This window comes from Gallus gallus, chromosome 23, assembly GCF_016699485.2.
Source record: "Gallus gallus isolate bGalGal1 chromosome 23, bGalGal1.mat.broiler.GRCg7b, whole genome shotgun sequence".
In the NCBI taxonomy this organism is placed as follows: domain Eukaryota; kingdom Metazoa; phylum Chordata; class Aves; order Galliformes; family Phasianidae; genus Gallus; species Gallus gallus.
In genome coordinates this window covers 3,566,544-3,592,733 of record NC_052554.1, presented here as the reverse complement: position 1 = coordinate 3,592,733, position 26,190 = coordinate 3,566,544, and the positions used below count along the sequence as shown (strand labels likewise).

The window sequence follows — 26,190 nt, the reverse complement described above, 5'->3', positions numbered from 1 at the left end:
TGTGACCGTCGCTGCACCGAGCCCGGGAGTGAAAGGGACGCTGCGCTGGAGGGGAGGCAGTGGGACACCCACGGAGGGAGGATCGCGGGGTCCCCCATCCCCACACTGCGCGGCAGTGAGCACCAGGAGCCGCTCCACCTGGGGTCGGGAACACCGTTCTTTCCACCGGACCCCACTACCCATCCGAGCCTGATGAGAAGCTCGTGAACCTATGCAGACCAGGAAGAAATACCTTTTCCTGACTTTCCTCGCCTCTTGGCTTCTGCTTTTCTTCTTTGGAAGAGAGCAGCTGCGCCGTTTCACTTTCTTTCCCAGGAGGAACGTCGCAGTTCGCAGGAGTTGGCCCCGCTGGGCGGATCGTACCCTGCTGCACAGCTTTGCGGAGCCCTGGGAGCTGCAGGGCAGCACGGACACAGCGCAGCCCTCACCCCGGGCCCGGCGGGTGGCACAGCTGAGCACATCCCAGGGCAGCCGGTGCCGCATGGAGAGCTGCTTCGATGCCTCCCGCTGCCAGAATGGCTTCAAGGTGTTCACATACCCACGGGAGCACGGCGAGCCCATGTCGGAGAGCTACAGCAAGATCCTCAGCTCCATCGAGCGCTCGCGTTATTACACCCCGCGCCCCGAGGAAGCGTGTCTCTTCGTGCTGAGCATCGACACGTTGGACCGCGACCCCCTCTCTGCTCACTACGTCCGCGGCGTGGAGCAGAGGATCCGCTCCTTCCCGCTGTGGAACAGCGGCCGCAACCACCTCATCTTCAACCTGTATGCGGGCACGTGGCCCAACTACACCGAGGAGCTGGGTTTTGACATCGGCCACGCCATGCTGGCCAAGGCCAGCTTCCACAGCAAGAACTTCAGGCCCGGCTTCGATGTCTCCATCCCTCTCTTCCCCAGGGAGCACCCGCAGCGCGGCGGGCAGAGGGGGTGGCTGCACCACAACTCGGTGCCCCCAAAAAAGAAATATTTGCTGGTGTTCAAGGGGAAGCGCTACCTGACCGGGATCGGCTCCGGCACCAGGAATGCTCTGCACCACATCCACAACGGGCAGGACATCGTGTCGCTCACCACCTGCAGGCACGGCAAGGACTGGGAGAGGCACAAGGACACACGCTGCGACCAGGACAACGTGGACTATGAAAAGTGAGTGGGATGGGGCCGGGGCCAGGTGGGGGTGAGGCTCCGTAGGTGTGCACAGGGAATGGGGGCAGCCTGGGGCTCTCCTGGTTCCGTTTCCATCCAGCGAGGTGCTGGTGGTTTGAGGCTGTCCCGTTCTGTATTAAAGTTGGAGCGATCCGGTGAGAGCAGCTCTGATCCGCAGTTGCCACTGCTGCTCCTAATACGATTTCTCTTTTTCCTAACACCGATGAATGATGCTTTTCTTCTCCCCTCTGCTGTCCTCCCCTAACATAAATGTTTATTTTGGAGATGAGCCTGAAACTTCCCCCCAGCACAGCTCAGCTCCAAGTCCCATAAAAACGGGTGTTTGGGCATCCTGGTGTGGACATCACAGCGTGGGCTCCCTGCCTGCAGCTTTGGAACAGCTCACAGCCACATGAGAACTGATGGGAAGTATGGGACACCATCCTCAAAGTATCTTAGGAGGTGCTGGGAGGTAAAAGTGGAGCCGGGGCTGCAGGCACTTGGATTAGCCAGGGCTTCAGGGCAGCTCAGGAGGATCAGCCCTCATGGTGGGGCCTTCTTGGGGTCAGGACAGTGGGACATGTGGTGGGTTGGTGGGATGGGGCCCAAGGTCAGTCCTGCACCATGGAGTAGGAAAGCCCCCTCACACCCAGCCCAGGTAATCCCCTAATGCTGTTTGTGATACACGGGGATTTACACCTCACCCAGGACAGCTTTAGACAGCAGATTGATGGTGAGCACGTGGCACACGTCTGTGTCCTCCTGTGTGACCATGTGTCTTGTCCTGCTTGTCCCCGTGGGACACCTGGGCAGAAAGGCATCACTATCTCCATCACACCTGGCCAAGGATGTATGGCCTCCTGCCCCAGCAGATGTCCCCAGGTAGGACAGCAGCAGAGGGGCAGTGGGGACAGGACACCAGGGACATGGCACTCCGAGGTTTGGAGATGTCACTGTTTGCTTGGGGACGCAGGAAACAGCCATGCCACTGAACCACAGGAGAAGAAGCCAGCCTTGTTCTGGGCAGCATCGCCCTCCTCACTCCCAAACAAACTGGTTCTGTGCCGGATAAAGGGCAGTTGTGGCCATGCCACAGTCCTGCCCCGCTACCGCCGCCTCACACCCGCCTCGGGGAGGGCTCCCTGCCGCCGCGGGTCCCCCGTGGCACCGAGCCCGGCCGGAGCTGCACAGGGGCCGTGCAGAGGGAGCACGGTGGGCACTCGGCCCGGCCCTAACAAAACAAGGAAGCCCTGACGGCGCAATTGCCCGGAAACCACAGTGCGTCAGGAGCGGAGTGTTTGCATCGGGAGGTGTCGGCCCCGCAGCCCGGCCGGCGCCAGGCTCCCCACCACGGCCGCCTGCGAGGGAAGGATGCTCGGCCATTGGGGACACATCACGCTGCTGTGGGGCAGGTGGCGGTGGGGTGTCCCTGGGACACGGCCGAGGCAGAGCGTGCCCATGGAGTTTTTGATCGGATGGGTTCTCTGGAGGTGCATTTTGTTCCTGAAGGTTTGTGTTGCTGACGCCTCAGCGCTGGGCTGGCTTCCTGCAGGGATGCTGCAGCACACACAGGGGGGCTCATCCTTACCTCACAGCCACCCTATCAGCTGCCCCGGCCTGAAGGTGGCCACTGCTGACCCCACATCCTCACCACAGCCAGGTCCAGGGGACCTTCCCCTTGGTGTCAGCGCATATCCCTCATTGCTTTGGCCTCGGAGTCTCCCCCATCCCACCCAGGACCCATCCTCTTTATGTGCAGGAACAGACAGGGTCTGTCCCACCCAAACGTCAATATTGGATTTTCCGGTGCGGTCGCAGTGCTCTGTGAATGCCTCTCCCTGCAGCTGCACAGAAGGGGCTTTCATAGCCAGGGGGATGCACTGCCCGCAGCCCCCCCAGAGTGGTGCCAACACTCGGCGCAGTTTGGGGCTCAGGGATTTGGGTGCTGGCTGTGCACTGTGCCTCATTGCTGGGGAGCGGATGGTGCTGAGCCCACGCCTGACTCCCCTTCCCCCACCAGGTTTGACTACCAGGAGCTGCTGCACAATTCCACCTTCTGCATCGTGCCCCGTGGCCGGCGCCTGGGCTCCTTCCGCTTCCTGGAGGCACTGCAGGTACCAGGGGGCTGTGAGGACATGAGGGACCATCCCCGGTGTCCCTGTGCTCATGGGGTCCTGTGCAGGCCGCCTGCATCCCAGTGCTGCTGAGCGACGGCTGGGAGCTGCCCTTCTCTGAGGCCATCGACTGGGGCAAAGCGGCCGTGGTGGGCAGCGAGCGACTGCTCCTGCAGGTACTGCAGTGCTGCCCCATGCCCAGCACCAGGGGCTGACCCGGGGGGGGGGGGGTGGCGGGGTCTGATATGAGAACCCCATCCCCCCTATCCTGCAGATCCCCTCTGCCGTCCGCTGCATCCGCCCGGAGCGCGTGCTGGCATTCCAACAGCAGACCCAATTCCTGTGGGACGCGTACTTCTCCTCCGTCGACAAGATCGTGCACACCACGCTGGAGGTGAGCCCGGCCCCATAGAGCTCCCCCGGGTACCAGGGCCACCTTGGGGTGCTGATGTCCCCACGCAGATCATCCGGGATCGGCTGCTCCCACACCGTTCACGCTCCCATTTCCTCTGGAACACACTGCCCGGGGGGCTGCTGGCACTGCCCGACTTCTCCACGCACCTCGGGGACTTCCCCTTCTACTACCTGCAGCACGGTAGGACCCCGCACCGCAGTGTGCTGTGTGCCCGGTGCCTGCCCTTACACCTCTATTTTTCCCCCACATTGCAGGCTCTGGCCCTTCTGACAAGTTCACAGCACTCCTCCGGGCTGCCCCCCCGCTGGGCTCCCTCTCCCAGCCCACCCTCAGGCTCATCCAGGCTGTCTCCAGGTCCCAGTACTGTGCGCAGGTGGGGAGGGATAGGGCTGGGAAGGGCTGGGGTGGGATTGGGGTGGGATGAGGGGTGGCAATGTGGCAGTGCTCGTATCACCCTCAATGTCCCCTGCTTGCAGCAATGGGACCACCCATTGCTTTTATTCTGGGGGTGGTCCAAATCCTGGTGTGATGTTTTTGGATGGAAGAGGTGCAGCCCTATGTGGAGAGCCGGGCTGAAGCCGGTCCCGCTGAGGGACCAGGAGGGTTCAGCCCCAGCTGCCCTGCAAACACTGATGACAGACTCCAGGGAACGCCCCTCCACTGTGCCTTTGCACCTCCAACCCCCCCCACAGATCCTGGTGCTGTGGAGCTGCGAGAAGCCGCCGCCACCGAGCGGGACGTGGCCACAGACTGCTGTGCCTCTCACCATCATCCAGGGCAGGACGAAGGTACGCAGAGCAGGAGGCAGGGAGCTGGGGTACACACCCCGTGGCACATCCCATATTGAACTCCCACCTCTGCTGCAGCTCAGCGACCGCTTCTTCCCATATGCAGCCATCGGGACGGACGCAGTGCTCAGCCTGGATGAGCACAGCAGCCTCTCCACCAGCGAGGTGAGCCCTTCCCAGCCCCATGGATCCGGGTGGGATGCGCGGTGGTCACTGTGGGGCTGGCAGTGAGTGCTGTCCCCATATCCCATTGCTCAGGGACAGGCAATGGGGCTGCCATCGGCCTCCTCTCACGGGTCCCTGTGGGCTGTGTGATGCCATCCCCTGCCCTTTGCAGGTGGATTTTGCCTTCGTGGTGTGGCGCAGTTTCCCTGAGCGCATCGTGGGCTTCTCTGCGTGGAGCCACTTCTGGGACCCCGAGCAGAAGCGCTGGGGCTACACCTCCAGGTGGACCAACAAGCTCTCCATCGTCCTCACCACCGCCGCCTTCTACCACAGGTAGCCGGGTGGATGGGGAGGGCCCCGTGGGGCTGCGAGGCTGAGGCCTGCCCTCCTCATTCTCCACAGGTATTACCACAGCCTCTTCACGGAGTACCTCCCCACGGGGCTGCAGGAGCTGGTGGACAGCCTGGCTGCCTGCGAGGACATCCTGATGAACCTGCTGGTGGCTGCTGTCACTAAGCTGCCTCCCATCAAGGTCACGCAGTGGAAGCAGCACAAAGAAGCCGCGTCTCAGCCGGTAGGATGGTGTCCTGGGGTTCAGGGAACCCCCTGGCTTTGGGCAGAGCCCTTCACCCTGCATTCTCCTCCCACCCAGGTGAAGGGCACGGCAGCGGGCAGCAGCCGGCGTTTCTCCCAGCAGCAGGACTGCCTCAACCAGCTGGTGGACTGGTTTGGCTCCATGCCCCTCGTGTCCTCCCAGCTGCGCCTCGACCCAGTGCTCTTCAAGGACCAGGTCTCTGTCCTGCGCAAGAAATACCGCTACTTGGAGAAGCCCTGAGCTCAGCCGTGCAGCCCATACCCCTGCACAGACCTCGCAGGGCACGGCACAGCCCTCCTGGACCAAGCACTGCCACGGGGCTTTATTCCTGATTGGGTTTTACCAGTACAATAAAGGTCGGTGGAGGTGCAAAGTCTGGTGTGGGGTGAGCATTCTGTACCCAGCAATGGCACAGCACCGTGCCAGCCCTCACAGCACCTCTGGGCTCAGCAGCCACCGCTGTGCCCCTGGGTATGGTCCCCCAGCAGCAACACAGCACTGGGAGCTGCACTGTGGCCACGGGTGCCCCATAGCCATCCCTGCTCCACACACTGCAGGGCCACCACTCCGTCCCCGTGATGCTTTCCTGCCACCATCCCCACTCGGCGAGCAGCTGGCCGGGAGGGCTGAGCTTCCCAAAAGTAAACAGAGCAGCGATAAGGGGTGAGAGCAGGGCGAGCCGGTCCTCCCTCCCCCAAACGGGACAGTGGGACCGGAGGCTCCCCCCTCTGCACCCCTGCACCCCGCTGTCCCCCCAGCGCTCCCCAAAGCTGGGGGGGGGGGGGGAGGGGAAAGCGTTGTTTCAGACGCTTTTCTCAGCTAAAATAGTGAAAAGCGAAGCAAGCGCTGCCCCCCGCCCCCTCCTGCAGCCCTGGCTCTGCTCCCACTGCCGTCACTCCCCGATAAAGCCCCGCTGCCTCCAGACTCAACATCGCCCATCCCTGGGCCGTCCCCCGCGGGCACCCGGCGCTGCTGTTTGCTCGCGTTTATTTTCCTCGCATTAAAAAAAAAACTGGTGGGAGAGGGACGGGGGGGAACGGCGGGGCTCAGCGCTGCTCAGTCGCTGGGGGGCTGACACTCGCGGCAGTCCCGCATGTCCTCGGAGTAGCTCTCGATCTGGATGGTGGTGGTGTGGAAGCGAAAGGCACGCTGCAGCCGGGAGCTGGCCTCCTCCAGCACCTCCTGCGCGTCGGCACCCGCATCTGCAAGGAGCCCGGCGGGGTGTTGGGGGCCGGGGGAGCCCCCTCGTCCCACCCCCCGGCCCCTCATCCCGCAGCACTCACTGATGGCGATGTGCACAGAGAGCAGCGGCTGCGAGGCGGTCAGCGCCCAGATGTGCAGGCTGTGCACCGCCTCCACGCCGCCCACCGCCAGCAGTGTGTCCCGCACGGCGTTGAAATCCATCCCCCTGGGGGTGCCTGCAGGGACACGGGATGGGATGGAGACAAGGCACCTATGGGAGGGGGGCACACGTCCCCAGCCTCCGGGGGCTCCCTACCCTCCATGAGGACGAGGAGGACATCGCGGAGGATGGTCAGCGTCGTCCCCAGCACCAGCACGGAGAAGAGGAAGGTGCAGATGGGGTCCACATACTTGTACTCGGGCTGGGAGGGGTGGGAGCAGGTGAAACCCCCCCACGTGCAGCCAAATCCCCTTTGGCACTCAGCCCTATCTCACCTCACGGCTGGACAAGCCTGTGTCCCCCATGTCTCCCTCCCCCCCCAGACCTTAAAGAAGATGATGTAGGATGCTATGAGGACGCCGACACTCTGCAGCAGATCCCCCACCACGTGGACGAAGGCGGCACGGACGCTGGCGTTGGGCTGTTCGTGGGTGTGGGGCTGCTCATGAGCCCCTCCGTGGCTGTGCCCATGCCCAGTTTGGTGCAGAGCCGCCCCCATCCTGCAGGCAGGGCAGCAGTGATTTCCCCAGCCACCCACCTCCTGCCCAGGGGGTGACAGCACGTTGTACGTACACGATGTTGACGGCCACGGCGCAGGCAGAGGTGATGAGCATGACGCTGCCCTCGATGTTGTAGTCACCCAAGAGCAGGCGTTGGGCCGCCAGGTACACCAGGACACCCGTCACCACCCAGATGGACAGCACGGAGAGCAGGGCCCCCAGGATCTCTGCAGACAGCCCTCGATGTCACCGTGCCATGGGGACGGCACGCAGTGGGGCTGCAGCAGGATCCTGAGGTTACCTGCCCGGTGCCAGCCAAAGTTCATGGTTTTGGTGGCGGGACGTGAGGACACCCAGAGGGCGAAGAGGCTGATCATGATGCTGGCAAAGTCCGTCAGGAGGTGGGCAGCGTCCGTCAGGATGGCCAGGCTGTGCGCCAGGTACCCACCTGTGGTGTGAATGGGGGATCCCCATCCAGAGCCAACACATGGTCACCCCACGGCAAAACGGGGTGCCCCGCCTGCCCCACGCCTGCACCCATTGTGCAGACTGGGACAAGAGGGGCCGAGCAGGGCAACGTGGTCACCCAGCACTCACTCACCCACAGCTTCCCCCACCATGAAGATGAGGCAGATGCCAGCAGCCACATAGAGCTTCCTGCGCGCCCGCTGCTGCTGCCGGGGGTCACTGCCAGCCCCCCCTGCATGGCAGTGCCGGCGGTGCCGTGCGCTCAGCTCCAGGGTGGGCGCCTGGCCCTGCGCAGAGCCCACTGTGTGCTTCTGTGCCATCCCCAGGTAGGACCTGCGGGGACAGGTGACATCGGGGCACCCGGCTGGGGGATGTGGTGGAGGGAGGAGGGGACCTGCAGCCCGCTCTTTGCATTCAACCCTGCTCCTACATGTCCCCTTCCCCAGCTCCTCTCCCTGCACAGATGGCTTTAGCGGACCCCATGTGGGAGCCCCGTGAGGAGAGGGGTTCACGCAGGTCCCCAGCCCCCCCCGTGCACCCCCTTACCTGCCCGTGCCCTCGCCCAGCAGCTGCTGCTTCTCCCCTCCTCCCGCTGCCATCCTGCGGGGGCCGGCGCTGGTGACCCCGCTGCGGGTCCGGCGCTGGTGGCAGCTGTGGCCGCGGCCGTGTGGAGCGCCGGGACTCGTGTGCAAAGCCAGGCCGGGGGAGGAGGGCCAGGCCGGCTGCAAAGCGCCTGCTTGAGCCTCGCCCCAGGCTGGCCGTGCCGCAGCCCGCAGCCGGGGGGCTCTCGGTGTCAGGGGGGGTTACCCCAGGGCATCCCCACGTGCATCCCAGGGGCACATCATATGCTGCACGCAGGATGTGGCTGCATCTCTCAAGGACGGGGCTGCATTGACCCCCGTGTGCCCCCTCCCCACCATGGGAACACCCCTTCCTCCCCCCCCCCCAGTTTAAATCCAACAGATGGGCAGGCGGATATCACCTGGGGTTTGCAATTGGACACCCCCATAGCAGTGACTGCCCCCCACTGCCCCCAGGAGCAGCACTGATTGCTGTGGGGCTGACTGCAGTCACAGCACAGCACTGAGCACCACTTTCAGCGCTGCCTCAGTTTACCCTCAACCCCGAGCTGGGTTTATGTTGGCACAGGAGAACCCGACCGTGCCGTGATTTTGGACCCACGTGAACTCAGCTCCATACTGTCCCCTTTTGGGACTGGCAGAGTCTGGAGCACCGTCACCCCATGTCCCTGAGGCCGGGTAAGCACTGGGATAAATCCTGCTGGGTGCTGACCTGTCACATCCCGGGAGCACAGCCAGCACGGGGTGCCAGCGCCACCGGAGGTGTTAATTAGGCTGTGAATGGGGCACTGGTCCCACACCAGGGAACCTTCCCACATCCCCAATGCCATCACAGGGACCAGTGAGAAAACGAGAGGTGAGGAGGGGGAAAAAAAAAAAGGCCGGAGCACCAGTTTTCTGTACAAAATACACAACTCCATTACAATTATATACAAAACAAGGAACATATAAAACGTGCGGAATAGTCCTCTTGGCACCCGTATAGAAAAGTGTCCTGTACTGGAGCTGGATGGCCGGCCCCGTCAGTGTGTCCCCAGGTTCTGTCCTGGACATCCTGCGTCCTACTGGGGGGCTGCAGAGGGAGAGGGCAGTGAGTGGGACTTCATCAATCCTCCATCATCCCCTCTGTCTGTGGGGGTTCTGCCGTGATGCTGGTGATGCTGGCACAGAGAGGGACGGCCCTACCTGCCACCACCCTTTCGGGTTCTGTGTCTCCTGTATCTTCCTCCACCTCCTCATAAAACTCATCTTCCTCATCTGCAAACAGGCACCAGATGTCAGCGAGGGGCAGCTGCTGAAGGACCCTCACTGCCAGGTCCCAGAGGGGTTTTTGGGGTGGAATTACCTGGCTCAAAGTCCAGGGCGCGGACGGCATCAGCGAGGTGCTCAAGACTGACTGTGAAGGCATCCATGTTCTCATAGCCTTGCTCAATCTTCTCCAGCCTGCCGCCCTTGGAGGCCTCTACAATCCTGGGGGAGGGAGCACAGCAGTGGTCCCACAGCCCCAAGCATAGAGCAGAGCCATATAGCCCACAACTGGCAGGGGATGGGGATCCCCCAGGTTTCCCCAGTTCGGGCACTTACGTTTTAATGAGCTGCTTGGCGTTCTGTGGGAGCAAGAGGAAAGGTGAGGGTGGCAGAGCAGCAGCACCCAGCGTGTCCCTGTGCCACCAGGATGTGGCATAAGGGGTTCCCCACGGAAAGTGAGGGCCTTAGGGGTTGCAGGTCTCACCATGAGGAAGGCGGCCCCGCCGGTCTCCTCCATGGCCTGGATGGCCGTCTCCACCAGCCGGCTGGACTTCTCCAGCTGCTCCTTGTACTTGTGGATGAGGCCCTGCACAAAGCTTGTCTTGTCCTCCTGCTCGCGGGTGATGCGTCCCAGCAGCTCCGTCTTCTTCTCCTCCAGCAGCGCTGAGAACGCATCAAAACGTGCACAGAGCTCCTGCTTGGCTGCCTCGCTGTTCTCCTGTGGGGACAAAACTGTGTCCTTCCAGCTCCTATGTCCCCTGCTCAGGGGCTGCCTCCCCCAGCACTTGGTTTCTGGGGGCACGTTTCCTTGTCCCTCACCTCAGTGCTGCGGCAGGAATCCTCCAGCTGGGAGATGATGGTCTGGATGCGGTCGTTCCCCGCCACTAGCATGGAAATGCAGTTGTTCAACTCGCTCTGGGCAGGGACAGACGGACAGAAGCAGCTTTAACCCCTGCAGGGCAGGGATGGGTGCTGCCAGGATATCACGGTCCGCCCCCATCCCACAGGCTGAGAGGGGGGGCATCGCACTAAATATAGGGCTGTCTCCTGGTCAAAGTCAGCCCGCTGCCTATTAATACCCCATGAGGCATCCCAATGCTATTTGCAGCCACCCTAGCTCAGCACATCGCCCAGGTCTGGCCATACCCCACAGTGGCCCCGTGTCCCCCCCATGGCACCTTCTGGCCCTGGAAGATGCTCTGCAGAGGGGCCACTTCGCAGTCCTTGTGAGCACCGAAGACCTTGCACATGGAGCAGGTGGGGACCTCGCAGGTGACGCAGTAGATGTTGATCCGCTCGTCCTCATGCTCCTTGCACATGGGGTGCTCCCCCTTCTTGAGTGGCCTGCTGGAGAGAGCAGCCCAGCCACGATGACATCCCCAGCATGATGACGTCCCCACCATATTGATGTCCCCATCATGGTGACGTTCCCACCACGGTGACATCCCCACAGCACTGACCTTCCCACCAATGCAGAACTGCTGCCCCATAACCAGATCCTGGCCCCCACCCCCTGCACTCCCAGTAAGCCCAATTTGCAGCCGTGTGTCATCAGCCATGGCAGCAGTTGAGGCCACGCTCCAGGGATGCTGCACAAGCTCCTAATTTTAGCTGCATGCTGCTGGCATTTATTATTATCATCCAACGCATGACCTGGGCAGGGGCTCCAGGGAGTTCAGGGGGGTGACAGCCATTGAGTCACCACTGGGGGGTTCGCCAGCTCCCCCCCGGGGGCTGCAGCCACCTGCCACGTGCCTTCCATCCCTGTTCCCATGGCGCTGGAACAATATTTACAGTGGGGCAGGAGAATGGGGAGACGAACCCACATGTCTGGGTCCTTTAAAAAAACATCACCCCCCTGTCTGTCCCCCTCCTACTGCACCTCTGTCACTGAGCAGTGCCGTCAGACCCCTCACGCTGTCCCCCTGTCCCTTATCACTCCCTGCTGTCACAGGCAGAGCCTGGATTTGTCCCTCACACCCCTTATCTTCAACTTAAAGCCAAAGCTGTAGAGTGCCAGGGTGGGGACAGCACTCGTTCTTCTGCCACCCCCCCAGGTTCCCCCTGTCCCCAGGGAGCAACCGCAGACCAGAACGGCACAGGCTGGGAGGGAGGTTTGGGCTGGGAGGTGGAGATTTGGGCTGGGGGTGAAGATCTGAGTTGAGAATGGAGATCTCGATTGTGAGGTGGAGATTTGGGTTAGGGACAGCTGGGGGGGAGAACCAAGCCAGCCCCCCAGTTTCTCGTCCAGAACAAAATGACGTGGCTGTCCCTGCGTCCCCCTGGGACCAACCTGGAGAACTCCTGCTTGTAGATGTCGATGATGTTCTCCACCAGCAGGTTCCTCTGCAGCCCATAGACACCGTGGCGGTCCAGCAGGACCTCGTGGCGGCACGTAGGGCAGCGGAACCGGCCTCCCGAGATGATGCTGCTGCCTCGGCTCTGCCAGTACGGGTTGGCAGCCTGGAGGGGGACAGGGACATCGGGGTGTCCCCAGGTGCCCCCCGCAGAGCATCCCGGAGCAGGGCAACATCCAGGGGGGTCCTCATCTCACCTGGAAGATGTCGTTGGCACACTTGCGGCAGAGGTTGTGTTGGCAGGGCAGGATCACCACAGGCTTGCTGAACATCTCCAGGCAGATGGGGCACAGCAGCTGCTTCTCCAGGCTCTCCATGGGGCTGCCATCGCGCAGGATGCTGGGCTGGAAATCCATCGGCACGGCACTGCTGCTCCTCCTCAGAGCAACCCCAGTTCTGCAGCCGGAGCCCCTCGCACAGCTTTTATCCATCGCCCGGCAGTCACGTGGAGCCGGCTCGGCTGTCCGAAGGCATCACCTGTCACATGGCGGTGACAATCGAGGCGCGCGGCCGCAGTAAACAAGCTGGGGACATGCTGTCCGTATGGCCCCACTGGGGGACACCAGGAGACCCGGGGGGGTCGATGCTGCTGGGGAGTTGGGATGAGGAAGCGCCAGGCTGGGGGGTTGCATGGAGCATTGCCCTTTGCACCCCCAAAATGCAACCGCTTGTGGGGTGCAAAGCACCTGCAGGGTAGCTGATGGCTTTCTAGCTGAACTGCAGCACCATGCAGCACATGCGCTTGGTGCATACACCCTCCCCTCCTCACGCTTCTCTGCACCCCAAAAATCCATGCGGCAGCCTGCAAGGAGGTCTCCAAGGACAGCAGCACCATGCTGCACAGCCCGCCTGCCCGGCTGTGCCCTGCGCTTGTTTGCAAAACCTGACCCAGAAACATCAACAGGAAAACAGGAGCGTGGCCCCTCCAGACTGCCCCTGCTGGGAGCGGCCCCGATCACATTGCCCCGCTGTCAGCTGGCACATCAGTAAACAGGGTGTTCTTCCAAATCACAGCGCCGGTGCACAGGGAGACCTGTAAATATTGGCAGCTGCAGGGGAGAGGATAATTATAACACCTCTGCTGTGGGTCACGGGACGGGGTGGGGTGAGGTGGCTGCTCTGTTCCTCACAGAGCCCATGGGCAGGAGGTAGCAAGTGCCCAAAGGGACGGGTGCTGAGTTGCTGGGGTGTGTGAGTGGTGGGAGCACAGAGTTACAGGCACAGAGGCACAGATGCATTGATACATGGGAACAGGGATGCACAGGTATCTGTATAGAGGGGTGTAGGAGTGCACAGGTGCATGAGTGCACATGGATGCATGAGTATGCGGGTACAGGGGTACATGAGTATGAGGTTACATGTGTACTTGGGTGCATGGGCACATAGGCTGCAAGGATGCACGGGGTACATGACTACATGGATACGTGGGCACACAGCTGTATGGGCACACTTGTGCACAGGGACACAGGCCCATGGGTGCGTGATGCAGGGGCTCTGATTTTGCCACAGATGCACCCCCCGGAGAGGGGCAGCCTGCGGTTGTTCCAGACGCTCCTTCCAGGAAGGCTCTCACATGTCAACCGAGTGACCACACCGAGGCCAGCCAAGCACATCTTGCAAAACTGTCCCCATTTTGGCACTGGGAGCCCTTCCAGGGAGTTTTGTACATTGAGAGCACACTGTGGGGATTGGGGGGGGGGGGGGGGGGGAGGGAAGGGGGTGGCCACCGGATGCACACCTGTCCCAGTGCTGGCCCTGCCCGCTGAACTCATCACTGCTGGGCTCTGTGAAAGGGATTCCCAAGAAGGGATGGGCTGTAAAGCCCCAATCGGTTTCCCGGCCCTCCTCAGCCCCCAGCTGGCTCCGAGCAGCGCAGGCACGGCTGCCAACCAACCCGGGGCGCTGAGCTCAGCGCTGCACGCAAACAGCCCCCGTCTGCTCCCTGCTGCTATTGAGGACAGCGGAGGAGCCCCGAGACTCTGCCGGTGAATAAAGTGAATAAATGGATAAAGAAACAGATAGGTAAATAGAGGGATAGGTAAACAGACGGGTAAATGAATAAATAGGTGAGAGCGGGTAATTAAACACAGAGGTAAATGAATAAAAGGGCTGTCGTTGCAAAGCTGCGCTGCAGACACGCAGCCAAAGCGCAGCCGAGGAGCGAGGGGCTCTGCTCGGCTGCTGTCCCACCCCGAGCAACGAAGAAACGGATAAATACAGAAACAGAGGCTTAGCTAAACAAATACGTACATACACGCGTGGCTAAACGAGGAGAGTCCTTGCAAAATGCAGCGCTGCTAGCGAGGGAACGCAAGCAAGCAAGCAAGCAAGCAAGCAAGCAAGCAAGCAAGCAAGCAAACAAACAGACGCAACAACAAACACAGCGCCAACGGTCGCAGCGCGCGCCGCTGGGTGAGTTGTGCGCATGCGCGTGCGCATGCTCATCACTTTCGCTTCTCCCTGCCCCCCTCCCCGCAGCCAATCAGGAGGCGGCGCGGCGGAAGGGGGCGTGGCCGCGCGGTCGGGCCCTATGATGGCGGCCGGGCGGCGGCGGCGCGGCGCTGGTGCTGAGGTAACGCGGGGCCTTGGCGGGCGCTGCGCGGTTCCGCCGCGCGTCACAGAGCGGCCGAGCGCTGAGGGGACGGGCGGGGGGGGAGCGCCGCTGTGGGAGCGCCGCGAGGGATCCGGGTGCCGCCTCGGGGCCGAGCGAGGCCTCGGTTCGCCGGAGCTTGGAGTGTGCGCGGTGCCCTCGCACTGACGATGCCTGTCTTTCTCTCTCTCTCTTTCTCTCTCTCTGTCTCTTTATTTTTTTCAAACAAATAGTTCCTACCGCACTGGAATCACTTGCGAGCTCCCCGCTAATAACTCTGATGCGATCCTCCCTGCCTCGCACGCTGGCAGAGCGCTGCCCCTATCGCTGCCCAGCTCGGCGGTTCTGCTCTCCCTGCGGCTTTGCCGTCGCAGCCCGCGCTGTTCGCGGCCGCTGTGTGACCGCCCGTCCCGCCCTTCGGGCCGCGTGTGACGGAGCTGCCGCCGTGTTGGGGTCCCGCGGGGCGCTGTGTGGGGCTGCCCTTCCTCCTCCCCCCGAGCTGTGTGCGTTGTTTTCCTCGTAGAGCATCGCTCCGGCCCTTATCCTGTCGAGTAACTGGAAGTCAGTTGGGCGCTGCTGCTGCTGCTGCCAGTTTCCCTTTTTGACTCTTTTTTTTTGTGACAACAGGAGCTAGTTGGGAAGTTGTAGTCATGCAAAAAGGCCAGTGAAACTTCCTCTCTCATCTTAGTGCCACAAGAGAGAAAACGTTGCTAAATTATAACGCAAATCTTTACCTATGCAGTCATCTCCTTAAAAGTCAGCTCTGTTTCAATCCGTTGCTCCTCAGCCTCAGGTTTCAGCTAGGACCTCTCTGATATCCCGGGTGTGGATGGAGAGCATGAAACAGTCCTGTTATTCGCATAGAAATTCCCAAAAGACACTGAGAGAAAGGAGCAGCAGGGTATGGGATAGCCCTGCCTCAGCGCAGTGCAATCCTAGGTTTGAATTGTTGCCTTCTTGAACGCTGAGCTGTGTTTGAAATCACGCAGTCCCACCCAAATGATGTGTTAGCCAGCCCTTACCATGGCTGCAAGCTTACAGAGTGACTTCTGAAGTATTCCAGCGCTCGAGCACAGCATTGCGTTCAGTGCAATGCTCAGAGGTACCGCCCTGCTCGCTGCAGGGTGTTGGTGCACCTGGCATTGCCACGCCAGGCCGTATGGGGGAAAACACAGCTCAGTTCTTGTTCATAAGTTATAGTTCTGTGGGTTTTTCCCCCTTCCCCAGAACCCTTGATCTTGAAGATGGTGAGTAGCCAGCCTAAGTACGATCTAATACGGGAGGTTGGTCGTGGCAGTTATGGTGTGGTGTACGAAGCAGTCGTCAGGAAGACCTCTGCACGGGTGGCAGTGAAAAAGATTCGGTGCCATGCTCCAGAGAACGTGGAACTAGCTCTGCGTGAGTTCTGGGCACTTAGCAGTATCAAGAGCCAGCATCCCAACGTCATTCACCTGGAGGAGTGCATCTTGCAGAAAGATGGCATGGTGCAGAAGATGTCACATGGCTCCAGTTCCTCCCTTTATTTACAGGTACACGAAGCTGAGGTAATGGGGTGGAAGTGCTTATGTGGATGTGCAGCTGGGAGGGAAGGAGGTGGGTAGCTAAGATGGTTTTTTTGAGGTATGCTTAGGTAGGAGAGGGTATCATTTGCTTTCTTTTACGTATTTAAAAGAGCATATCTACTGAACAATCACCTGCGTCTTTTAATTTGAAGCCATGCCACTCTAAAGGCTCCAGGACTTGCTTTGCTAAGTTGGGGGATGTCTTGAGGCAGAGCTATGAAGAATTTCTTAATGTCAGATGCCTTTGGAAGGGGAAGAGGCTGTCTTGATATAGTAAGCCAACGTTTGAAGAAGTAGTAAGCAATTAAGAGAGCTCAATGAGCTGGTTTAATTTCTTGTTTGGGTAAATAACGTCAAAGAGAAGTAAATGTATGGTATGCAGAGGAATAGAAGAGTAAATACTGCTATTCCTTATGTGGGACTGTTGAAAACTGAGTTGCCTAGAAGTTGGAAGGCAAGTATTTCTGAGCAATACGTAGCTCTGGAAGGACCTGAAAGCTCATGGGGAGCTTGCTAGGAGTCTGCCCCAGCTATTAATCATCCCCTGGCAGACATTTGTCTCTCTGATGTTAAAAAGTCAGCGGCCTGCTAAACATTTGCTGTGTTATCCCTGATCAGCTTCTATCATTTCAGTTTTTATTGTTGTCATTCTTGCATGGCTGACATTGAACCTTTTGTTAGTGAGCACTCATTTGCCAACACTTCACGGCTGTTCTGATCCCGTTGTGCTGGGTACTCTGTGAGCCTGAGAAAGGATTCTTGCCTTTGTCAACTTGCTATAGCTCAGTCATTGTCACTGGCACGTTGCCACGAAGGGATTATGGTAAAATAATACTCATCAGCTCGTATGGGGAAAAAGTAGTACCTTATCTTGTAAGTGGAGCTATAAGATACTGCGTCAGACTTGCAGGCAGCTGCATAGGGAGCAGTTTGGGGGAAAAAAAGAGGGGTGTGAGGGAGGCTGCAGGGTGGGACTGTGAGTGAGAAAGAGCTTCCAGGTCACTGCAGCACCAGGTTTTGCAAGCAGTGCAGCGAGCAGACCTTGCCCGTGTTTGGGGCACAAATGCTGCAAGTTGTTTTCCTGCTCCAAAGAGCAGAGAAGAGCAAAGGGCAGAGCTGAATGCAGAGATCACTTTATGATAGCGTACGCTGAAAGAGAGAAACCCAGATCTCCCTTGGCTTGCCCTCTCTTCTGCCCACTCCAGGTGATATTACACTGCCGAGCTGAACTGGTGCGGTGTGAGGAGGCCTGGGAAGGGCTGTTGGTGTCTCCTGCAGTGCTTCAGGGCAGGTGCTGTAACTGCTGTCAGCTGAGCAGGGCTTGTATAGTGAGCTCTGAGCTGGCGTGGCTTCCTTGTGCTGCAGTCCCAGATCTGGAGGTGAATTCTGTCATCCTGATGTTCTGAACTGAGACCCAAGTAGAGCTCCAGTGAGGCTGAGTGGAGGGAAGAGCTGTGTGTTGGAGTTGCTCCCTCCTGTGCTGCGGTTCCCATCTCGCTGTTATTGGCTGTAAACCCCGAATAAACAGTTAAAGTTCTAACACAGAATTGCTCTTAAGTTGGTTTGAGTACTAACTGTGCTCACAATTAAATGTAGTTACAATTTGTTACTAATTTTGCTCTTGGATGGTGAAAAAACCCCATTTTTTACAAAGCATTTTAAAATGTCTCTCTATGTATTAATAGCTGTATTAACTTTTGAAGGCCTGTAGAGGCTGCATCTGCTTTAGTAAACCTTGGTTTACTGCTAACAGAAATAATAGCAAGTCTTACGTTCCAGAGTATGCGAAGAGCCACCTCAGAGGAGCTGAAAAGACAGATTTGTAGCTGTGTGAGCAGAGAGAGCAAGCATAATTGCTGGTTTATGTTGCACATTGTACAGAGTGGCCGTTGGAACTAGCTGCTGGAGTTATTCTCTGCTTGTGTTCTAGAAAATAGCTAGTGTGCTGTGGTGAGAAAGGTGTTGCTTGCAGCAGCTGTTGAGCTGTGCCTATGGATTAGCATTCTCCTGAGCTAAGAGATCCTGTGCTAACGCTTGCTAGAATGCATTCACGTGTAAGGGATGGAGGGCAGGCTCTAAAAATGCGTGGTGAGGCCCTCATGGACAAACACAGCCCTGTGGTGCTGTGCAGGGGTTCCTGGTTGAGGCTGTGTTTGTACTTGGAGTTAGCGAAATGGGTGGGACGCTGTCCAGCTGAAACAGATGGGAGTGCAACGACTAATTGATATCCTTCAAAAAGCTGTTATCTGGGGCTGGCTTTGGCTTCTGGGTAGGAGCGTGAGGTCGATATGCTTCACACATACACAAATAAGGCTGGCAAATACATTGTGATTTTTTTTTTTTAATCATAAGTTTTGCATAAACTTTTTCACCAGTTGCAATACTTTACTCTCAGGGTTGTTGAGAGGAAGATCCACAATTTGTGCTTTTTTTTTTCCATCATATCTTTATATTTTTTGTGGTCATCAGGTAGTTGTGACACTTCTTTTCCTCATTGCAGCTTGTAGAGACCTCATTAAAAGGAGAAATAGTCTTTGACCCCAGAAGCGCTTATTACCTTTGGTTTGTAATGGATTTCTGTGATGGAGGAGATATGAATGAGTATCTGTTGTCTCGAAAACCTAACCGCAAGACCAACACCAGTTTCATGCTTCAGCTCAGCAGTGCACTGGCTTTCCTGCACAAAAATCAGATTATTCATCGTGATCTCAAACCTGACAATATTCTGATATCGCAGAGCAGGATGGATGCCAGTGACTTGGAGCCCACGCTGAAAGTAGCTGACTTTGGGCTGAGTAAGGTATGTTCAGCTTCAGGACAGAATCCTGAGGAACCAGTCAACGTAAATAAGTGTTTTCTATCGACTGCATGTGGGACTGACTTCTATATGGCCCCCGAAGTCTGGGAAGGACACTACACTGCCAAAGCAGACATTTTTGCACTGGGGATCATAATCTGGGCAATGCTAGAAAGAATCACATTCATAGACACAGAGACAAAGAAAGAACTCCTGGGTAGTTACGTCAAGCAGGGGGCAGCAATCGTGCCTGTTGGAGAGGCACTGCTAGAAAACCCTAAGATGGAACTGCTCATCCCCGTAAAGAAAAAATCCATGAATGCACAGATGAAACAATTGATTAAGGAAATGCTGGCTGCCAACCCGCAGGACCGTCCTGATGCTTTTGAACTAGAGCTGCGATTAGTCAACATAGCTTTTAAAGACAGCAGCTGGGACACGTGACCTGCAGAGTGGTCATCTCTTGGAAGAGCTGCTCCTTGCCCAGCTGATGGTGCAACTTAATGGCAGTAAAGAAACGAGCCCGATCTCAGACCTGCAGGGTGTAGTTTCTATTGATGGAATTTTGTTTGAGTTCCATATGTTATAAGAATGTGAGTTGGCAGTTGTGTTAGCGATGCGTTGTGTTTGTTTCCAGGATGTTATGTGTTAAGTCTTAAGATGTGACAATGTTCATTTGTGTACGTTGGCAGTGGGACATCCTAGGAGCTGAGACTTGATTTCCAGCCATATCTCAGAGTATTTAATACATTCCAGTTTCCTATATCAGTATTAGGAACTCTCCTGGAAGAAGAGATTTGCATGCTGGTAGTGCAAATCTTCAGGTTTGTAAAGTAACTGTGTATATATTTATGCATATGAGTGACTGAGAGCGTATGCCTGCAAGTGTGTTGCATTCCATGGGGAAATGACACTTTTCCTAAATTATTTGCTGTGGGTCTGAATGTTTGGGGTCTGCTAGAAAACTGGGTGAAGAAGATGGATGAGAATCATTCCTTCCCTGGTCCGGAATAACTTTATTATTTATTTTTATCTAATGTTAAAGGTAGGGTCCGAGACTTGACTTTGTGAGCAAAAAATGCAATGCAAGTGTGTCAGCAGCTCTCAGAGTGCTGAGGTGGCCAAGCTTTGCACTCACAGCCCAAGGAGCTCAGCACTGAGGGAGTCCAATGCCAAGTGTCTGCAGCTGGGTGCTAGCATGTTGGTGAGGTCATTAATCATTCAATTTTGCTTTCTCCTACTAACCAAATACCTTATTAATCCACTAATCTACAGTTTCACAACATGCTCACTGCTCTTCTACCTATAGCCCAGCAGCAAACCTGAGTACTTAGAATAGGAGAGTACTGTGAGCTTCCATCATGAGAATGTGAACACTCAGTGAGGGAATCCAGCAGCATTGAAGCACTGGATTTAAGAGCACTCAGAGTTATGGTTCCAGCACAGCTGGATTGGATGTTACTGCCCATGGGCTCTGCCTGGTGCTGACTGTCACCTGGGAGTGATGAGGAGGAAAAGGTGGCTGTCTCATGGAGCACACACATTCTCTTGTATGAATAAGCAGCACAGGCAGAATTACTGCTTGTTCCTCCAGAAGCAAAGGATTCTAACTCTGTCAGAAGTCTGTGGCTGTACAGACTGCAGCAGCAGTTCTGAGCTGTAGCTCTGACCTGGTGCAGTGCTGGTGGCAGCAGACACAAGATCCTTAGCCCTTAATTCTTGTCACTTCACATCACTTTGTGTAAGGCAGCTCACCTAAACAGGGATGCTCAGACAAGCATTGCTGCCTTGAAACAAAGCAATGTTTAATGTTCAGAAGAAGGAACTCTCAGGTGATCCATCAGCTGAGTGCAGCAGAGCACCTCTGGGAGCATCAGTTGGTGGGGATGGATGTGACAGCAGGGTTGTGCTGCTGTCCCTGCAGGGACTAGGCTTGGAACCTGTCTGTGGGTAGTGGATGACAAGCAGAGATGCACCTCTTGTGCTCTGGAAGTGGAGATCTGCTCATTCTCATGTTTTAACTGGGTTCATTACAAGTGAGGACTCAGTGTGTTACCGACAGGAGCAGAAGAAACCTCTTGCTCTCTGTGCCAGCACTTCTACAGTACTTCCATCCCAGCCCTGGTCATCCAATGAGGATGTATCATCTTCCATGTTACACTTGGGAGGTTTTGGAAATACATTAGCTTCTTCCTCTCGCCTGCCCACCCAAAAGACAGAATCAGCTATGTTAATCTTACAGCATTAAACTACTACAGAAAAATAGCACTTACCTTTAAGGTGCTTTCCAAATCCTCTTGTTCTCCTCAAGCACTTCAAAGGTTGAACACTGAGCGTGCTGCCGAGCTGCACTGCAGAGTTGGGTGCTAATGAATGGCACAGAGAAAATGTTTTTTGACTCCCACAGCACTTGTTTGCACTGATTGCCACTTTAAAGGGTGGGGGTACCTGAAATCCCTCTCATGGTGCTTAGCGTTGCTGGTGGGTGACACTGAGCATGTCCTTGGTTCATGCGGAGTGGTAGTCCTTGAGGTGTGTGTTCTGTTTGTTGTTGAGGTCTTTGTTTTAAAGCCTTATGATAAACTTGTAGCAGCTACAGAATTGTTCACCAGCACGACACAAAGTCAAGATACTCTTCAGCATTCATAAAAGGTTTTTCAAATCTTTCTTTAAAAATTGTAATATATATTTTATGCAGGATTTATAATGGAGAGATTGTGTAACTTATTACGTTCATGCCTTTTTTTTTTTTTAATAAAATATGAATTTCAATGAAGCTTTTGAACTCTACTGAGAAGTGCTTTCCTTTCCTTTCAGTTGGCACAGCCATCTCGCTCTCAGCCAAGCTTCAGGATGGTTTATTTGCTTTGCTAGAATAGCAGTAAGCTGTAGCAGTTCACCACGGTCACACTGTAAGTGATTTTAGCTCGTAAAAGGTGCTGGGTTGGCTGACAGAGGCAGTGTAGAGCTGTCACTGGTATGTAGTGTGCTGCTCTGACAGAGCAGGGCCGTGCTGGGTTTGAAAGTAGCTGGCTTTTGGAGCTGTGGCCTCATGGATCCCTCTGCTCATGCTGAGCCTCTTAAGAATCAAAGCACTGCTCCTCTGGGCGTGCTGCTTCGTTTTCAAAGACGGGATTAAAGGCACAGCAGTATTCTTATATCCTGTATGGGCTGGGAGCTGTTGCTACAAGCAGTACAAGTACCATCCTGGACTGTATGGAAATCTCTGGCAGGCTCTGTTACTGTTACTGGTCTTACTGGATTTTTGGGGCTGTGAACCAAATGCTGCTGCTTTCCTGGGCGCTGATGCTCCTCTCTCTGCAGCCAGCCTTCCCTTGCAGGGAGTCTCCCTCTGAGTGTTGGAATAGGAAGATTTCACCCAGAAGCCTCTGGTTGTTGCTGGTGGTGAGCCCTGCTGCCCCCTCCTCTAACAAATTGGGATCCCCCGTGCAGAGGGCTGAGCACAGCCTGGTGAGCATCCTCCTGCACATTTCCCTCTGGTGTCTGAATGCTGTTTGATCTAGCCCAGCTTCTTTTTAGTTGCTGGGCTGCCGGTGTGCTCCTGGGGCTGAACCAGATGTAAATGGTGCCCTGGAGGTTGGGGAGGTGATGGTGACCTGCTGGTTTCACATGCCCTGGGAAACCTTAGAAATTAAGGCGAGGAAACGCTATTACTTATACATGGCACAAGAGTCTAAAGTCACTTGCATGTTTTAATTAAGAGTGTTCCAAAGCAAAGGGTTGTTGTGCAGGCTGGGAGTGGGAATAGCCCAGACTGGGAACACTAAGTTACCTTGTTGCTCTGTTTGTTAGCCCACCATGAAGCACAGACCCAGCTGTTTGTGTTGGGTGCCAATGCATTTGCATAGTTTGCTGTTGCCTGCGTATCGTGGTGCTGCACGTAGGCAGATCCCCACCTGGCTGAGAGCTGTGTGCTCAGAGCTGCATGTCAGTGCAGTCATTGCAAAAGAGAAAGGGATTGAAACTGTGGTTCTTTTCCGTTAAAGGATAATTAAGCACTTTAATTAAAGGAGAAAGTTGCCTCTCTGATTAGTTGTAAGAGCAGTGATTTTGAACACAGATGAAGGCTGAATTCTTCTTCCATAAAATGAAGAAAACAAAACCTACACACTTGAAATATACTCAGTGCATTGAAAAATAATGTGAAGAAATGCCCCATGACAGGTAGGATGTGTAAGGCTGCATCCCAGCTCCAATAACCCAAGCTCTGCTTTATTTTCCTGGTTCTGCAGAGCCCACAGGTTCTGTCCTGTTTCCTCAGGCAAGGCTTGGCTGTGAGATCCCTGCTCGGCCCTGCTGAGGTTGTGAACTCCTCTTGTTTGTATATTTTTTGCTTTGTGTTCTTTTAAACAGAGCTTTCCTCAGAGCCACCCAATCGCAGCTGCTGCTCGAGCTGCAGTGTGATGGCAGGTGTTGCCCTGTGCTTGGGATTAGGTCCTGCCCCTTGGAAGGATGCCTGCATTTCAAAATCACTCTTCTTTCCTCTCTCTTGCGCAGTGTCTCACTGAGCAGACACGCTCAGGTGCACTTTGGACTGTGGACAGCACAAACGACTTTTGCTTTACTCTCTGCTTTGGTGTACCCACATCCTGTGAATCCTTTATGGTGTTGCTGTGCTTTCAGTCCTTCCTGTGGGACCTGTGCTGTAAATCCAAGCAGCACTGTCCCAGTGAGAGGTCGTTAAAGGACTGAAGTGTAGTTAGCAGGGCAGCTTGAGCAGCTGAGTTTCATTTCCTTTTTGGTCAGGGTCTGAGGAGCAGTCTATGCAAAGTGCTGGCTATTCTTACACACCGTTAGGGAAGAGGGACTCGTATCAAATGTCACAAACTGTCCAGGGTGCCTGCCCTACATATGGAGAGGGGCAGGAGGTGGAAGTACTGGAATAAACTACTGCTTCTATCTGATCACTGAGTCTCGAAGTATTTGGGGCAGTCTGAGATGCTTTGCCTCTATAAGCAGAGCAGGGGAAGTGTGGAGAAGCTGAGTGACCCAAGAGATAAGCCAGCAACCCACTGCATCACTGCAAGAGGAGCCATGGCCCAGGTGATACTCTCCTTTAAGTCACACTGTTCCCACATGAGTTTCCAGGTTTATCTGGGTGCCTGAAGCACAAAGCAGTTGCATAAGGGCTGCGGTTGGTGAGGAGCAGATGGTGCTGCCCAGGGATGCACAGTGCCTGACCTGTGGGCTGAGCTGGCAGCTGGCAAACTGGAGCTGCAGGTGGTGAGTCGGAGCTGCATCTGCTGTGAGACTGGGTGAGGAGGAGGAGGAGGAGGAGGAGGAAGGCTGCCTCCCTGCAGTGCCTCCCACAGACAGCTTACGCCTCTCCAGCACTTTAGCCAGGTAAAGTATGCTGGGGTGGGGTGCTGGGGGATATCGCTGACTTGCTTTGCATTTTTTAAAGTGGGCAGAGGGAGAAGCAGTGTTAGAATTGCAAGTGGTGCCCAGAGGCCTCTGTAGACTCTGCGGTTTGAAATGAAACCAAGCAACATAACAGTGTTTGTGGGTCCCCTGTAGCAGGGGGTCGGTTCATCACAGACACACCCTGGGGAGGCCCTCCATCACAGCAGCTCCTCCCACCTCTCCCAATAGCTTCTTTACTCCCCAGACGCAGGCTCCAGAAGTCATCCAGGCCAACCACCTCCCGCAGCGTTCCAAAGGTTCATCCGTAGGGCACGAAGGTCTGTGTGAAGCTCAGGGTCTTTCTTCACTGCCCCACTGCTCTCCGGTTTCTGCTTGCAAGAGCTCGTGGATGGCTGCCTTAGATTAGGTGTTGGTTTCAGATTTATTGATGCCCATTTGATGCCCATTTGAGCCCTTGATATTTTTAAGCTAGTGTAGCAGACCTTCCACTCCTGCTCGCTCCCCAGTAGAAGTCCGTGCATCTCGGGCCCTTGGCGTGCAGCCGTACTGCCCCGAGCCTGCCAGCTCCCTTCAGCTGCTCTCCTGACCATGGCATTTACGTGGCCTCAGACCAGAAGGGGCTTTTGTGGGTTGTGAAAGTAAGCCGACAAGTAGCAACAGATGGTAACATTATCAGTTTTACAGTCATGTCTGCACCTGGTCACCGCAGCCTTAGTGATTTTCAAAGGAGAAATGCATCTGGAAAGGTGACTGAGGGGCACTGACCACTCTCCTGTGGGCAGACCGAACTCCTGAGAAGTGAAAATTACTCAGATCCACTTATTTACCACTTACATGCAATAGTCCACAGATGGGGCTGTTACCCCTTCTGCTTTTCCTAATATCCTGGTGCATGTTGGGCTGTTGGGGCACGTGGGGCCATTCCTCAGGGTCAGACCCTACCCCCAGGAGTCTCTCTGGCCCACAGCTTTGCTTGGGGCATGCAGGGGCAATAGGTCAGTGTCCTAATGACTGTACAAACAGCACTTCTCCCCCTTTGCAGGAGCAGGCTGTGAGCTCTGCCAGCCATGCCGAATTCCCCCTCTGGAAATCAGCTCAGCCTCCCATCCTCCCTGCAGCATCAATTGGCCACGGACAGCCTCAGCCTCCTCCTGGGGCTGCTCCTCTGGGGTGGATCAGAGCCGTGCATGGGCCCTGTTGGCCTCAGCACTCTTCTGCTTTTCCTCCTGAAGCATGTGATGTCCTTTATGAGGTGGGGCATGCAATTACCTGTTGCCAGGAGAGAGGAGGTCGTGCTGGGAGTGGAGCTGTTTAATCAGAGCTGGATGCACTCTGAAAAGTCACTTTGGAGGAGGAGCATCGCTCCCGGCTGTTTGACCTTTGAGGGCTTCCTCAAATTCTTCTCTCCCACCACGAGGGCTGGAAGCACCCCATGAGCAGATCCAAACCTGAGGCCCTCATGTAACTACAGTCAGCGTTGGGGCTGTAAGAAAAGCAGCCTTAATTAAATAACGAGACTTTGAGCATCTGTGTGACTCCGGTGCTTTTGTCAGAGGCTGATGGATGGGGTGAACTGCTTAAGCTGAAGTGACAAAGCCTCACTGCCTCACCCAGGGAAGCAGGAGCTGCCCAGCATCCCAGTGCCAGGAAGGGCCGCTCAAACCATCCCCTTTTGTATCCCCAAAGGAGTTGGGGTTGTTGGGATTTGAACAGTTCAGCAGTCGATATGTGCTGTATGTGCCCCCCCAGTGGAGTCTGTCTGTCTGTGTGTGTGTGTGTCTGTCTGCCCGTCCCTCTCCCAGCGCAGGGGAAGTTGCAGGCGCCTGCTGGAAGTGCCTCACAGGAACACCCGCATCCGCCACAGAAAGGTGAACCGAAGGCTGCTCTTAACTCACAGCTGTCCTTACCGGAACGGTGGGCTGTGTTCCAGCTCACAAAATAAACGTGTTTTGAGAAACACTGATTGCTGTTGCCTGGCATTAACAATGGGGTCTGCTCCTCCCTCAGGTGGCAATCAGTGCTCTGTGTGGGAGGGCAGCAGATCCCAACCCCAGCATGGGTTTCTCAGCCTCTTCCCCTG

The 26,190-nt window shown here is 56.2% G+C and overlaps 4 protein-coding genes across 10 annotated transcripts; 2 read left to right on the top strand and 2 right to left on the bottom strand.

Moving 5' to 3' along the window:
- The first annotated feature begins 24 nt into the window (after positions 1-24).
- EXTL1 (exostosin like glycosyltransferase 1) lies at positions 25-5,593 on the top strand. Of its 2 annotated transcripts, XM_015297760.4 has the most exons (11): positions 25-1,143; positions 3,164-3,257; positions 3,326-3,433; positions 3,532-3,651; positions 3,720-3,852; positions 3,927-4,045; positions 4,365-4,460; positions 4,539-4,625; positions 4,798-4,958; positions 5,028-5,199; positions 5,278-5,593. In XM_015297760.4, the coding sequence occupies exons 1-11, from the start codon at positions 212-214 to the stop codon at positions 5,458-5,460; spliced, it is 2,205 nt and encodes a 734-aa protein (XP_015153246.2). In that variant the 5' UTR covers positions 25-211; the 3' UTR covers positions 5,461-5,593. The 2 variants fall into 2 exon arrangements, with proteins under 2 accessions (XP_015153246.2, XP_040507678.1); XM_040651744.2 differs by lacking the exon at positions 5,278-5,593 and having other exon boundaries at positions 4,567-4,625; positions 5,028-5,198.
- A 560-nt stretch (positions 5,594-6,153) lies between these two features.
- SLC30A2 (solute carrier family 30 member 2) lies at positions 6,154-8,280 on the bottom strand. Its single transcript, XM_046903719.1, has 8 exons — positions 8,137-8,280; positions 7,724-7,923; positions 7,424-7,570; positions 7,196-7,349; positions 6,948-7,122; positions 6,719-6,824; positions 6,504-6,638; positions 6,154-6,422 (listed from the first exon to the last, which is right to left on the bottom strand). Exons 1-8 carry the CDS (start codon positions 8,187-8,189, stop codon positions 6,277-6,279), a joined length of 1,116 nt encoding a protein of 371 aa, XP_046759675.1. The 5' UTR covers positions 8,190-8,280; the 3' UTR covers positions 6,154-6,276.
- A 784-nt stretch (positions 8,281-9,064) lies between these two features.
- On the bottom strand, positions 9,065-12,174 carry TRIM63 (tripartite motif containing 63). 2 transcript variants are annotated; one of them, XM_015297754.3, is made up of 9 exons: positions 11,974-12,174; positions 11,713-11,882; positions 10,598-10,766; positions 10,239-10,334; positions 9,904-10,137; positions 9,756-9,778; positions 9,517-9,641; positions 9,357-9,428; positions 9,065-9,243 (listed from the first exon to the last, which is right to left on the bottom strand). In XM_015297754.3, exons 1-9 carry the CDS (start codon positions 12,130-12,132, stop codon positions 9,233-9,235), a joined length of 1,059 nt encoding a protein of 352 aa, XP_015153240.3. In that variant the 5' UTR covers positions 12,133-12,174; the 3' UTR covers positions 9,065-9,232. The 2 variants fall into 2 exon arrangements, with proteins under 2 accessions (XP_015153240.3, XP_015153241.3); XM_015297755.4 differs by having other exon boundaries at positions 10,598-10,763.
- Positions 12,175-13,635: 1,461 nt separating this feature from the next.
- On the top strand, positions 13,636-26,073 carry PDIK1L (PDLIM1 interacting kinase 1 like). Of its 5 annotated transcripts, none has more exons than XM_001232837.7 (3): positions 14,282-14,348; positions 15,594-15,895; positions 18,429-26,073. In XM_001232837.7, exons 2-3 carry the CDS (start codon positions 15,611-15,613, stop codon positions 19,167-19,169), a joined length of 1,026 nt encoding a protein of 341 aa, XP_001232838.1. In that variant the 5' UTR covers positions 14,282-14,348; positions 15,594-15,610; the 3' UTR covers positions 19,170-26,073. The 5 variants fall into 5 exon arrangements, with proteins under 5 accessions (XP_015153245.1, XP_001232838.1, XP_040507816.1 ...); XM_040651882.2 differs by having other exon boundaries at positions 14,600-15,895; XM_046903695.1 differs by having other exon boundaries at positions 14,282-14,512.
- The last annotated feature ends 117 nt before the right edge of the window (positions 26,074-26,190 follow it).